General features: G+C 35.1%; 1 protein-coding gene and 1 non-coding gene across 2 annotated transcripts in view; both read left to right on the top strand.

The window, feature by feature from the left end:
• The window catches only part of NT5E (5'-nucleotidase ecto), an 82,249-nt gene extending 77,243 nt beyond the window's left edge, over positions 1-5,006 (top strand). The window contains exon 9 of the mRNA XM_003769260.4: positions 1,381-5,006. Coding sequence (XP_003769308.2) covers positions 1,381-1,544 — 164 coding nt within the window. The 3' untranslated portion in view covers positions 1,545-5,006. The remainder of the gene's footprint in view (positions 1-1,380) is intronic.
• Positions 5,007-14,390: 9,384 nt separating this feature from the next.
• Positions 14,391-14,499, top strand: LOC111721008. The gene has a single exon (XR_002770392.1). It is a non-coding gene; the product is annotated as a U6 spliceosomal RNA (small nuclear RNA).
• The last annotated feature ends 1,278 nt before the right edge of the window (positions 14,500-15,777 follow it).

Below are 15,777 nucleotides of genomic sequence, written 5' to 3'. Positions count from 1 at the left end.
ATATGCTTTTTGTAACCACTCACTCACTCAGATCATTCAAAACAGACAGGAAAAAAAAAATTAAAAACCCACTATGGAAGGAAGAAAGGAAGGAAAGAAGGAAGGGAAAAAAAATTTGGGTCACCTGCTTTGAAAAAATCCTAGCAACAAAGTCATCTTCCTTTTTGTTTTCCTCAGCAGAAGATAATAGATGTATAGACACATGCTCAGAACTTAGATGGTCTCTCCTTTTCCTCATCTAGTTGCACTTCATTTCACTTCACTTTCACTTCAGTTGTTGTTTCTGAGGACTAAGGGAAATGAAGGGGAAAAGTGCTATTTGAACAAAATTTTGGTTCCTAAGAGAAGACTAGAAGGAAAAAGGAAGTAGAGTATCATAAGGAGTGAGCTTGATGCTAGGGATCATTCCATAATAGGAAGGCTGGTGGTATATGCAAGAGGGAGGAAGACGTAAGGGGAAGAAGAACAAGTTGAAAGGAAATAGGAATAGGAAATCTAAATCCTCTCCATGCTATTCTACTGGCAGTGGAAGGATTTTCATGCTCAGCTCTAAATCTTCCAGGCCCAGGCTAAGGGATGCTAGAGATTCTATGGATGACAATTTCTGACAAGGAAAACATCTAAAAAGTTAACTGAACCCACCAGGATCAAGATAAACATCCCATTTCAGTTTGCCACACCACTATTACTGATCTAGTTTGCTCCATGTTCCTCTGCTTTAAGTACATATTTCCATATTCACAGGCAAAGTCTTGAGACAGGACATAGAGGAAAGCTTAAGGCTCAGGAAAAGCAGCATTCAAGTCTCATCTCTGACACATACTGGCTCTCTGACGATGGAAGGTCACTTATCCTCTCAGGAACCCAAGCAATTTTCTAAGACTGAAAGTTTAGGGGAGTTGCTGCTCTACATTAATAGATAGAGTTTTCATACCAGGGGTTTCCCATAATGTAATCCCAGGTCAGGGATGATCAGTGACAACACATTCCCCACATCTGAACTACAGACTTTCCCAAGTATAATTCTGCTGTGGTCACCACAATTATCTACATTTATTTGTAGTCAGACTGCATTGGTCTCCCCACCACCACCACTTTCTCCTTTTGGAGATGAAATTCCTACATTTGCTCTTGCCTAGCTTCATTTTATGGACTACTCAGGACCTTGTGAGGGGGACAGGCAAGATAAGTCCCCTCTCCCTGCAGAAAAGAGGGAAGTAAGTCTTTTCCATGCTTATCTATCCCCGAAACCCTTTTCAGGTGGGCAAATTTTCCTTCATAGCTTAATCCCAAGAAGAATGGAAAACTAAACCAATTTTTCACTGTATTTCCTCCCTTGTTCTTTTCTGCTGCCTGTCATTTTCTCTGTTTATTTTCTAGGTGACCAAGATATCAATGTAGTTTCTGAATACATCAACAAAATGAGGGTAGTTTATCCAGCGGTTGAAGGCCGGATCAAATTTTCTTCAGGCAGTCACCTTCAAGCAAACCTCTTCAGCTTCTCCCTCACATTTTTGGCATTGAATTGGATTCTTCACCAATAATTGAGTTTTTTCCATAAAATTTATGGGAGGGGGTGAACAAATTGTTAATTTAGTGTCAAAAACAAGTTTTAAAAGTGTTAAAAACAAACAAAAATCTTTAGACAGTGGTTAAGGTTCTGATTTGTGCTCAGTAACCTATCATTATGAAAACACAATTCAGCTTCATAGGGTCTCCCTAAAGCTAATGGTTTGGGAACTTTGTAACAACTCTTACTCAGGATAGGGAGGGGTGAGAGGGTAAGAGTAAAGGACTGGAAGGTGGAGGGGGAAGAACTAGAAAGCCATGGATAAACAAAAAATAAAACAAAAACCATATAGGAAACAATGTATCCCACACTAAATTTACTAAACATTTTACCTTTTGTGCCTTAAGATTTAGTGGGTTACAAATAGCAAGATACAACTTCCCAGGCAGTTTAAAAATATATAGCTATTTTAAGTGAAGTAAAAATTATTCTCATTTTCTATACCCAGGCCAGGATGTCACTTCCAGAAGTAAGGATAATTTCAGAGAAATGCTTGACTGTCTTTTCTCCTTATCGTTGTCAGTTGGTCTGTCTAGGAGTGAAAACATTGTTTTTGAGCTATTTTTGAGAGCTTTAAGTAGATGGTAGATATTTTGGCTAGTTAACATGATGCAAGTTCCAGAGCAATATTTTTTTAAGGCTGTGGATTGGAGTGGCAATGGGGTATAGATAATATCCTTGGAGTCAGGAAGAATTGACTTCAAGTCCAGCCATTGACATACTTAGCTATGTAACCTGTGGGCAAACATATAACTTCCCAATACCCTGGGCAGCTTCCTAAGATTTTAAGATACAAATGAGTTTCCAATCTGCTATGGAAGATAATATGGGGGGGGGCAGGGGGAAGTCAACCTTTCTTTAAAAAAAAACTTCATTATATTTCATTTGGATATATAAATATATATATAATATGTGTGTATATACACAGAAATGTATGTATATATATGTACATATATACAAATATATATGTATATGTGCCTAAACAATTACTCACGATTAACAAAGAATAAATATTTCAAATAGGCTTGAAAACAGGTTCTCAATGAACACATGTCAAGTTCTTAAAGAGAAAATCATACTGATAAGTTTTGGGCATCCTTCTAGGTACATCAATATACTTTTCTCAGTTGGGTGAATTTTATGAACTAAATATGTGGATATATCACCTATCTGGATTGTCTGGCTCCTTTTATCATGGAACATAACAAGCTGCCTAGCTCTCTGGCAAAATGCATAGAATAAAAAACACAAAAAGAAGCTACAACAGGAAGAAACAGAATTTTTAAAAAAGGAAAAGCTAAATCATTGAGGACAGATGCACTGCATAGAGTAGAAAAGTAGGTCCCCCGAGGTTAAGTTTTTGCTGAATGCTGCTGCTTACCAGTGAGCACTATAAATAAAAGAGAGAGTGATGATTTTTTTTGGTCTATCAACCAACCAGTTTCATTTATGGGTACAATAAGATGTCTCAAAAGAGTTTCCTAATTAGACTGAACCTGGGTTATCCAAACAGAGAAGAGAATCTGTCCTTTGCTCTAAATTCTCCAAGGAAAGTTCCATCACAGCAGTCTATTAGTCTTGGTCTGGTGTCTGTTTAACCAGAGTGCACACAGCCTACATTAGGATGGACTGTTGTAAGGATTAAGTACCAAATGCAACTGGTAGGCAATATGATAGTGAGACAATATGGATAATTCTTAGGACACATAAGGTCAGATTTAGGACTGTGACTTTTGAGGTTATCTAGAGTCAACTTCCCTCACTTTACAGACAAGGAAACTGAAAGTTGGAGGTCAAGTGTTAGCTCCAAGGAAAATAGGAGTAAATGGCAAATATGTTTTGGAGGGATTTTTTTTAAACTTCTCCTTCCCATAGTAGAAGTACTAAGCGAGTAAAATAACTTTCAAAAAGGGTATTCATGCATCCTAGCCTAAAGTACTTGGAAGCTATATTTTCAACAACCTGTCTGATCTATGCACATATTTGCACCCCTATGGCAAGAAAGAATCTTGTAGGAAACCAAAATAGAAGTAAGGGCTCTATAAAAAAGGGGACATTGAGACATGGAAAAACTGATGTGCAATTCCTATTCAAATCCTTGTAATTTATTCATGTGATCCCAGAAACACATCAGATTTGCAGGCTTATTAACGTTAGTAACTGAGGACTATAATCATAAGAGGACTTCCCTCTAAATAATTACTTGCTCTTACAGTTTAATAGCTACATGTAAAATGACACACGTAATCAATCCAAGAATAAGTAGGAACCTTTCCCTGACCAAACAGGTGGGGAAATAGCATTTAATATTTCTCATTTCATATTTTTTTCCTATGTCCAAATAAAGCATCCTAATTGAAAATAGCCCAGTCCATATCTTAATTAAAAATCTTATTTAAATAGATTTGTGCACTAAAATAATAATGCTTTTCTACATGTAGATCAACTTGGCAATTGGATGGAATATTAATAAGGTTATAAAAGTTTGACATCTGAAAAAGCTAAGTTTCAGATATTTTCAATTTCCTCTTTTTTTAATGTTGGGATAATAAAATAGGTTAAATGTTATCGAAGTCCATTTTTTAAAATGAGATTTTATACATTTTTAATGTAAAAATTAATTATTTTGTGGTGGTATCATAGAATGTTGATAAGGAGCATAAAACACTTTGCAAATGTCATGTGCACTGTGTATAAATTACAAACAATAAAATTCATTGAGAACTAGTTTTAAATATTAACTGCTATCCACAAAGTTACATGCATGTATGTATGTATGTGTACATATATATGCATGTAAGTATATTTTCATATACCCATACACATATACCTTCACATGTGTATTTGCATGTGTATTTATATGTGCATGTATTTTGTGTGTGTGTGTAGATATGTACTTAATGGAACATAGCTAAAATTTTTGACATCTTCTTTTTGGTACTTTCCTGATTTCACAAATACTTTCTTGGTACTCCCTATCCCCACTACTTAGCACATAAAGAAGCATGCATGGGGCAGCTAGGTGATGCAATGGATAGAGCACCAGTCCTGAAGTCAGGAGGACCTTAGTTCAAATCTGGTCTCAGACACTTAACACTTCCTAGCTGTGTGATCCTGGGCAAGTCACTTAATCCCAATTGCCAAAGCCAAAAAAAAAAAAAAGAAGAAGAAGAAGAAGCATTCATGATCCGAATGTCCTATAGCTATCATCATCCCTTAAGAAGGTCCAGCTTTAAAAGTGTTCTTGACTCTCTATGGACAGGAAATGGGGAGGGAGGATTGATTAAAATAATTAATCAATTAATAAGCATTAAGTATCCATTATATTCCTAGCACTGTTGTGCTAAGTGCTGAGGATACAAAAAGCCAAAAGACAGTCCCTACTCTCAAGGACTTCATCAAATCTGTTTGAAATAAACCAACATTTCAAAATAAATTTTTGTGTGTTTGTTTTTTAATGAAAATGTTTGGGACTTTATCTTAAAATAGAAACAAAAATTATGAGATGCTATTTTATTCTGTATTTAACAAAAAAAAACTGAATTACAACTATATGCTTATTCAAGGAATGAACTAATTGTTGATTAAGCTTTTTGATGTAACTTCCTCAACCAAAATCTAAGATAGGATTTGACATCCTCTATTTTACCTTTAACCTGTTACCAAAAAACTCATAGGTTTCATCAGTTTTCCCAAGGACTTCTCTTGATTATTTGATATTCCACTGATTCTCTTTTGTAATACCTACCAACAAATCATCCCTGAGAAACTAACTGATAGTCACTCATGGAAAGATTGGACCAACAAATGTACTTGATAAGGTAGATGATAGTGTTAAGGGGGAAGAGATGAAAAAGGGACTAATCATTTAATCATGAATAATTCTGTGTTAGGATTTTTGATTCTGCCAATCTCCTAAGGAGAGAGTGGAAAATTAAATAGAAACTTGACCTTGAGGGAGAAATTGGTGATATTCTAGGAACCAGAGGAATTGGGTTCTCCTGTAGATACCCTCAATAAGGACAATAACTCACAGACCCCACTACCCAGATAAGAGATGCACAAAAGAACCTCAACAATGATGCAGAAATCTTGAATGACAAACCATGAATGTTGAAAGTACAATACAATGCAGCTCCATGACAACTCTTGAGGTCCATCACAAGCTGGAGCCTGGAGCCCCACAGCTGGGAGGGGATAATCCTGAGCACAAAGGTAGGAGATCAATCCAAAGCCCTTTGTCATAAGCCAACATGAATGCTAAAGCAGCCCCACAAGCTAGGAAAGAAGGAAGGTTAGGGGAAGCACCAGATAATAACTTAAGGGCATCCATAGAGCTCTGTGGCATGAGGAAGCCCTATGAAAGGAGCCCCATATGGTAGAGGCCACAATAGCCCTTGAGCCTGACACAAGTAGGAAAGGACCCTAGACAAAATCAAGGGAGCAGCTGGGAGTTCTGGGCAAAAGGGAGGCCCTAGGTAGAGCTCAGAACTTGGAGCAACTCTAAAGTCCTTGAAAGATGGGGCCTGGTATTGACCATCCCACTCAAGACTCTCCATTCAACAGGGCAAAGGTGGAACCTATTCCAAGAACTGGGCACCTAGGATAGATAGTAGGGATGATGCTGAGCTGAACAAACCAAGGAAAACACCAGATACTATGCAGAAACACTTTGAACTGCTCAGGGATTAAGTTGCAAGAAGACATCAATTTCATAAATAAAATTAAAGTTCTAGAGGAAAAATATGTCCTGGACACAAGCACTAATAAAGAAAAAGAAATAAAATGAAAGGAGGGACAACATGAATACTTAGGATGAAAAGAATATTAAGGAAAACTGACATCTTAGAACAGACAATGGAAACCTCACCCTAGATCTTAATGCCCAAATTAGAATGAACCTGAGACCAGCTCAAGGGCCTCACCCATAATATGGGACAGATGGGTGCTTCAGCAAAGAATTCCGTTTATAGATGTGAGAGCCTGGGTTTATATATCTTTAAGATTGATGACTTTCAGGCTGATTACATTCTTGTGCTAGCTGCTGTTCAGTACCTATCGTTAGCACGTCCTGTTCTCAGCCTTGGTCATGGGGGAGTGGTGAGCCTGCTTGCAAAGCAATCTACAGCTGCACAGAAAGTATGTTAATCCCTGCATAGCATTCTGGGTACCCTGCTTGCTGCTGGCTCTCCACATGAACCAATCAGAAAATAGCAACACAGTAAGACCTAAATAAACAAACATTGCAAAATTGAAAAAAAACGCAGAAGAAAATAAAGAAACGCAATATTAAAAAAAAAAAAAAGCTAATAAGGAAAACAGGTCAAAGAGAGATAATCTAAGAATCATAGGACTAATGAAAATCATAACAACAAAAAAAGTCTAGATATCATATTTTAAGGAATTACAAACAAAAGTTGCCAAGAATTCTTAGAGACAGAGTACAGTGTACTGTTTTTATAATGTAAAAACAAAGAATTCACTACTTTCATCCTAAAAGAAATCCTACAACAGAAACTTACAGGAATATCATGGCAAGAAATTCAATACTTTCAAGGACAGAATATTACAAATATTAAAAAAAAAAAAAGAGTTCAAATACCAAGGAAGCATAATAAGAATTACACAAAATTTTGAAGCCACCATCATAAAGAAATGGAGAGCTTGAAATTCCATATTGCAAATAGGCAAAAAATAAAGGTTAACAACAGAACTGAGGACAAAACAATCATTTAAAATAAAAATGCATAAGTCAAGAAAAATATAGAAAAATTCATACCTTTATTTGTCAGGAAACATGGGGGAATAAATTGTATAAATGCTAGAGAGGATAAAAAATAAATGTTTTCTCAGAACCCTAGTATCTTTAAAGGTCATAGAAAAAGGTAAATATTATAAAAAGGACTGTAGGTCTCAGTTAAAGATGTTAAAAAAGAGAGACAAGGGATTTTATTGGAAAAGGAAAGGGTTAGAAATCATTATTCCATGATAAAGATACATAAGATGAAAAAATTTTTTATCATGAAGAAAGAGGTAGGAAGAATCAGACATCCTACTATATCACTTTCATCCTCAAAGAAAGAGCAAACACAATTACACACATACCCTCAATATAAAAATACATAGGAAAATAGTAAAGGAGAGGGAACTGAGGGAAAAGTCATAAAACAAATTCAATTTCAGAGAAAGAAATATGAAGGTAGAATAAAAACATAAAGAATCAAAGATAAAAAGCCAGGTTGGGACAACACAAGAGTAAGAGAGAAATGATAAAAGAAAAGAAAAAAATCATTTCACTTATAGATCACAAGTACTGGGTAAATTTCCTTTTATGATTTTCCTTTTATTTGTTAAGAAACAAAAAAGGAACTGTGATGAGAGGAAAATATATAACATGATAGGACAGAGAAAAATTCAGTTAACAATCATAACTATGAACATAAATGTGATGAACTCACCCATAAAACAGAAGAAAAAAGAAAAATGAAATTAAAAAATAAAAGAGTCCAACAATATGATGGTTTCAAGAAACCAAAGAGTTAATATAAGAGGCTGGAGTAAATCTATTATGCTTTAACAAGAGAGGAAATGTGTGAAAGGTTTTTAGGGTTAAGTGACTTTCCAGGAGTCACACAGATAGGAAATGTTAAAGTGTCTTAGACTAGATTCAAGGTCCATGCTCTATCCACTGCACCATCCAGCTGCTCCTAGCAAGAGGTAATATAAAAAAATCTTAATTGCTCATAAATAAATTGAGCCAGTATAATACAAAGAACATATTAACTAAATTAATTTACTTTTACTCAGTCTTAAGCCAATCAAAATTACCAAAGGATTCATCTTTTGAGCTAGAAAAAATGACAAAATTCATAGGAAATTTTATTTCAATTTATATTGAAAAAGTGACAAGAAAGTGGGTCTATCAACACCAGATCTCAAATTATACTATAAAGTAGTTATTATTAAAATAATTTGATACTAGCTAAAACAGAGAGATCAGTCAGTGGAATAGATTAAGTACAGAACATAAAGAGGCAAGAGAACACAATAGCATAATTTTAGATAAATCTTAAGACCCCAGTTACTAGGGGAAAGCTTATTTGACAAAAAAATTTCTCAGAAAACTGGAAAGCTGTTTGGTGTAAACTGACTATTAATCAATATACTAGGTATATAGATAGATAGACAGACTCCAAATGCCTACATGATTCTTATATAAATGTGGCATAAACTATTTATAAAGGCAAAGAAAAATTCTCAGGTGTATGGATAAAGGAAGAATTCCTGACTAAATGAGTGATAAAGAAAGTCACAAAAAAGAAAATTGGCAATTTTGATTGCATAAAATTGAAATTGTTTTGCACAAACCTAATGTCGCCAAAATTAGAAAATTAATAATTGGAAAAAAATTGCTGTAAATTTCTCTGATAAAGGTCTCATATCAAAGATATATATTAATTTAAGAGGCATTCCCCAGTAGATTATTTGGTCACAGGAAAAAATGCACATGATCAATAGCTATGTGAAAAAACTTTTCTTCAGAATACAAATTAAAAAGCTCTGAGGTTCCATCTCACAACTATCAAAATGGCAAAGAGGAAAAAAAAAGAGAAAAATGACAAATATTATAGAAATTACAGGGGAGAAAAAACAACAGCAACACATTGTTGGTGGAGTAATAAGTTGATCCCACTATTCCAGAAAGTAGTTTGGAACTATTCCCCAAAAGATACTATACTCTGCATATCATTTGACTTAGCTATATACTACTACTAGGTCTGTAATCCCAAAGAGATCAAAGAAAAAAAGAGAACTACATGGATAAAAATATTTATAGTAGCTCTTTTTTTTAGTAGCCAAAAATTGGAAATCATAGGGGATTGGGGAATGGCTAAACAAATTGTGGTATATAAATATAATAGCATAAAGGAATATTATATTATCAACAAGAAATGATGAAATGGAAAATTTTAGAGAAAATTGGAAAAAATGCCTGATGCAGCTGATATGGTTTGTAGACATCAGAGGATGGTAGACACTGAAGTTGGGATTTGGTCATGTGAAGAATTCACAATGGCCATTCTCTTTGGCAAAAGGTAGATTTATTTAGGAAAAGAGGTTACAGACAAAAGAAAGGTAGAAGAGATACAAGTAATGGTAAATGGTAAACAGAGTAGGAGAGCATAGGAAAGGGTTTTAATAATTAATGATGAAAAGGGCAAGTTTCCCCAAGAAATGTTCTATGAGGTTGGGGCAAGCCCTTAGCTAGCAGACTAAATTCTTAAAGGTACTTGGCACCTTAAAAGAGTTGGCTATAAAGAGAAGTAGGGTCTGAGAGGAGAGATACCATAGGACAGAGTAGGGTTAGGAGGGATACCCTACATGACATGAGGATGAGGTAAGAGGAAAGACACCATGAGACAGAATACCATGGCAGACTGACCCAAAAGAGTGCAGCAGAGACAGCATGTTCTATTAGCAGATTTATAGGGAAAATTTAACTTCAGGGACATTACTGGGATTTCTGACAGGACATGGCAAGGAGAGGCTGCCCACAACCTCCATAGAGGGTGAGCCTCAAGGACTTGACATAACTTGGATTTCTGACTAGAAATAGGGTGGAATAGGGTGGAACCACAGAAGCGAATTGATCTCTATCCAAGATTTTTCCCCTGTTTGCCCCAGAGAACAATTTCATTAATGCTCCAGTTTCTTTCTGCCAACCACACCCATCATTCAGGACCTCATCATGTCTATGATCTGATTCAAAATAAATTAGGATAACTAGAACAATTTTTACAATGGTAACATTATAGAGAAAAACAATTTTGAAAGACTTTAGAGCCCTGATTTATTATACACTCATAAACTATTAGTCCAGAGGACTAAAGATAAATCATGTCATCCACCTTCTGTCAAAGAAGTGATGAACTTAAATTCAAAATGAAACAATTTATTTTTGGACATGGCTAATGTGAAAATTTATTTTCCTGGTCTCTGTATTTGTTTTTAATTTTTTTTTTAACTTGTGCAATAAAGGGGAGGCCAGGGAGAGAGAGAAATAATAAAAATTAATTTAAAAAAAGAAAGAAAGAAACTAGGTCATAGTTCAAAAAGACCTGAGTTCAGGCTCTGACTCAGCCTATCTGTATAGTCATTAAACCTCTCAATACCTAAATCAACTCTATACACCATAAATTATAAAGTAGTCACTAAACTACATTATTTGAGAATTTCCTCAAGAGACATTGCCTGTACCAATGAACTAACATGTCTAGACTATACTAACTTCAGAGGAAGTAAGAAATACTCAGAGAATATGAAGACCACCTTTATTTGTATTTTCACTTATCAATTCTTAATCAATTCAGATGCTTTTTGATCTGTACTTCACATTTCAAGGGTTGCTCCTTAGGTATCTAGAACTTAACACACAAGTCTGTTTTCATCTTAAATAGGCCTTTCCCAATGCTAAAGTCTTTAAAATTATCTCTGTCAGTCTTCATCTTTACAGACTGAAAAGTACTAACTTTTAGTTTATCCCTATGTAGATAACAATATCAGCTTGTATGATGCTATTGTGGTGATATAAATTTCTTAAAGGCAAGGATAACAGTGGTCACCCCTTTTTTTTTTTTTAAGTAAAAACTCATTCATTTGGACTAATTGGAATCCAAATGCACTGATTAGTGGAAAAACCTGAGCTAGTAGTAGAGTGATTTTAGATAATGCTTTTTTATTTCACATATAAATAGTAACAGCCTAGGCAAAGTACTAAATTGCTTTGAAAAAGTTATTTAGGAATTTAATGAATGAAAATAATGTCATTTATATGCTAATTATATGCAAGTGGGTGTTTATGCATTTATTAAGAAAATTTTAAATGAAATACTTTCCTTACTAGGTGAAGTCATTAAAATTTTAGCCAATAAAAAGACTTTGCCTTATTAACTTCAGCCTAGCCTAGTTTTGAATTAGTACAAATTCTTGCTAGAAAAATCTAAATAAGATCTTGTTGTATATGTCTGTCTTCCTTTTATATTTACCTATGTTTCTTTGCAAATTTGTTATACGAAGTTCACTATGTTGTACAATAAACAAACGAAAGAAAAACAATTGAATTTTTATAAGAATATTCTACAGGGATATACTGGAAAGTCAAAAATAACTTGAGAGTTTGCCCCATGTGGTGAGACAGTCATTCATTTATTCATCAAATGGAAATCTAACACTCTTTCATTTGTCATTGTGTCACCTCATGAATACATTTCTATTTTTAATGGTATTTTATTTTTTCCAAAACATATGCAAAGCTAGTTTTCAACATTCCACCTTTGCAGAATTTTGTGTTCCAAATTTTTCTCCTTCTATTCTCCTCCCCTCCCCAAGACAGCAAGCAATCTGATCCAGATTAAATGTTTGCAATTTATCTATCCATATTTCCATATTTATTATGCTGAACAACAACAAAAAAATCTGATCAAAAGAGGAAAAAACCATGAAAAAGTATGTGAGACAGCTATGACCCCAATCCAAATTAAAATCAGAGACTCTCAAGGTTAAAAAATAAAAATAAAAATAAAAAAGGATTTATTACAATCTTGTAAGAAAGGGCAACTCCTAACAGACAAAGTGTTGTCAATAAAGAAGTGCAAAGCACAAACTGCAAACATAGTATTATATAGACCCTAAAGCAGAAACTCCTACTCCTTCTTCTGAACTTTTCTCCCAATGTCTGGGGGAATCCAGTCTTAAACTCTAAACAGAAATCTATCCCAGAAACAAAAGAATACTAGTAAATAAACTCTTTACCCATTAAGTACTTAAGTATGAGGTGGAGAGGGTGAGAGGAGGAAAAAGATTCAAACACCTGCAGCTTTTAGCTATAGCTTAACTTGCTATTGAAAAGTTTTAAATTACAATTGGGGCATAAATTAAGACCACATTCTTATGAGAGATCTTCACTCAGTTTATGCTATACAATCCCTCCTCTTTATTTATTAACCTTTGAAGACCTCTCACACCATTCTTAATACATTTCTTCCACCATCTTATTCTCAGTTTCCAATCTCTCTGAGTCAGGTTTGTCCTTTTCTCTACTGGGGTCCAGAATCTATTTTCAGTTTGATTCCTTGGCCCCACCCTAAAAGTCCAAGTCTAACTAGACCTCCCTTTCCTGATTATTCAATCTTTACTATCCAAATTATGTCAAGTTCCTGAGACGCATCCTCTGTGGAAATTTCAGTCATATCCCTGAGGTTAAGTTTCTCCTATAAAACTTATTTGTAGCTATTCTGTAGCTGCTACCTTCCTTTGGATCAGCCTGCCAAGGCACTTCACTCATGGTATCTTTTCCCTTCCCCCATACCACATGGTATCTCCCTTAACTCCACTATGCTTCCCAATCTCTCTTCTCCTCCTTACGCTAACTACCTCTTTTAAGATGCTAAGTCCCTTTCAGGATTTAGCTTGCCAATTAAGGGCACGCCCCAACCTCCTGGAGTATTTCCTTTCTACTGGAGAAATTCTCACACAAAGAAATTGAAACTATTTCTACCCATATGAAAAGAGGCTCGAAGTCATTATTAATCAGAGAAATGCAAATTAAGACAACTCTGAGATACCACTACACACCTGTCAGATTGGCCAGAATGGCAGGGAAAAATAATGCAGAATGTTGGAGAGGATGTGGGAAAACAGGGACACTGATACATTGTTGGTGGAACTGTGAATACATCCAGCCATTCTGGAGAGCAATCTGGAACTATGCTCAAAAAATTATCAAACTGTGCATACTCTTTGATCCAGCAGTGTTATTACTGGGCTTATATCCCAAAGAGATCATAAAGAAGGGAAAGGGACCTGTATGTGCATGAATGTTTGTGGCAGCCCTCTTTGTAGTGGCCAGAAACTGGAAACTGAGTGGATGCCCATCAATTGGAGAATGGCTGAATAAATTGTGGTATATGAATATTATGGAATATTATTGTTCGGTAAGAAATGACCAACAGGATGATTTCAGAAAGGCCTGGAGAGACTTACATGAAGTGATGTTGAGTGAAATGAGCAGGACCAGGAGATCATTATATACTTCAACAACAATACTATATGATGATCAATTCTGATGGATGTGGCCCTCTTCAACAATGAGATGAACCAAATCAGTTCCAATAGAGCAGTAATGAATAGAACCAGCTACATCCAGCAAAACAACTCTGGAAAATGAGTATGAACCACTACATAGAATTCCCAATCCCTCTATTTTTGTCTGCCTGCATTTTTGATTTCCTTTACAGGTTAATTATACACTATTTCAGAGTCCGATTCTTTTTGTACAGCAAAATAACTGTATGGACATATATACATATATTGTATTTAACATATACTTTAACATATGTAACATATCAGTCAACCTGTCATCTGGGGGAGGAGGTGGGGGGAAGAAGGGGAAAAATTGGAACAAAAGGTTTTGCAATTGTCAATGCTGAAAAATTCCCCATGCATAGATCTTGTAAATAAAAAGCTATAATAATAATAATAATAATAAAATAAAGTAATTGCTGATAGTATAAAATATTTGGGAATCCATCTGCCAAGGGAAAGTCAGGAACTATATTAGCAAAACTATAAAACACTTTCCATACAAATAAAGTCAGAGCTAACCAATTGGAAAAATATTAAGTGCTCTTTGATAGGTCGAGCAAATATAATAAAGATGACAATACTACCTAAAATAATCTATTTATTTAGTGCTATATCAATCAGACTCCCCCAAAACCGTTTTAATGACCTAGAAAAAATAACAACAAAATTCATCTGGGTGCTTGCTTCAGCAGCACATATACTAAAAAATTGGAATGATACAGAGATGATTAGCATGGCCCTTATGCAAGGATGATATGCAAATTTGTGATGCATTCCATATTTTTAAAGAGAAAAATTTTAGCCATATTCGATTTATGGTGAAACTTCTCCTACCTCATTGAAAAGTGGGAGGGGAAAAGTGAAAAGGGAAGGAATAAGCTAAGCAGAAGGGAATACAGAAACTGTGAGGGAAAGGAGTAAAATAGGGGAGGAACTCTAAGGTAGGGGGAGGGATAATAAAAGGGAGGGCTGTGAGAAGCAAGTGGTGCTCGCAAGTTTAATACTGGGGAGGGGGTAAGGGGGAAGGAAGGGGAAAAAGCATAAGGGGTTAACAAGATGACAAATAATACAGAATTGGTTATTTTAACCATAAATGTGAATGGGGTAAACTCCCCCATAAAGAGGAAGCGGTTAGCAGAATGGATTAAAAGCCAGAATCCTACAATATGTTGTTTATAGGAAACATACCTGAAGCAGGGAGATAGATACAGAGTAAAGGTAAAAGGTTGGGGCAGAATCTACTATGCTTCAGGTGAAGTCAAAAAAGCAGGGGTAGCCATCCTGATCTCAGATCAAGCAAAAGCAAAAATTGATCTAATTAAAAGAGATAAGGAAGGGCACCATATCTTGCTAAAGGGTAGCATAGATAATGAAGCAATATCAGTATTAAACATATATGCACCAAGTGGTATAGCATCTAAATTCTTAAAAGAGAAATTAAGAGAGCTGCAAGAAGAAATAGACAGCAAAACTATAATAGTGGGAGATCTCAACCTTGCATTCTCAGAATTAGATAAATCAAACCACAAAATAAATAAGAAAGAAGTCAAAGAGGTAAATAGAATACTAGAAAAATTAGCTATGATAGATCTCTGGAGAAAACTAAATGGAGACAGAAAGGAGTATACTTTCTTCTCAGCAGTTTATGGAACCTATACAAAAATTGGCCATATATTAGGACATAAAAACCTCAAACTCAAATGCAGTAAGGCAGAAATAGTAAATGCATCCTTTTCAGACCACAATGCAATGAAAATTACATTCAATAAAAAGCCAGGGGAAAACAGACCAAAAAATAATTGGAAACTAAATAATCTCATACTAAAGAATGATTGGGTGAAACAGCAAATCATAGACATAATTAATAACTTCACCCAAGAAAATGACAATAATGAGACATCATACCAAAATGTGTGGGATGCAGCCAAAGCAGTAATAAGGGGAAATTTCATATCTCTAGAGGCCTACTTGCATAAAATAGAGACAGAGAAGGTCAATGAATTGGGCTTGCAACTAAAAATACTAGAAAAAGAACAAATTAAAAACCCCCAGTCAAACACTAA

The sequence above is a fragment of the Sarcophilus harrisii genome, chromosome 4 (assembly GCF_902635505.1).
Source record: "Sarcophilus harrisii chromosome 4, mSarHar1.11, whole genome shotgun sequence".
Taxonomy (NCBI): Eukaryota; Metazoa; Chordata; class Mammalia; order Dasyuromorphia; family Dasyuridae; genus Sarcophilus; species Sarcophilus harrisii.
This window is presented reverse-complemented; position numbering and strand designations above follow the sequence as displayed.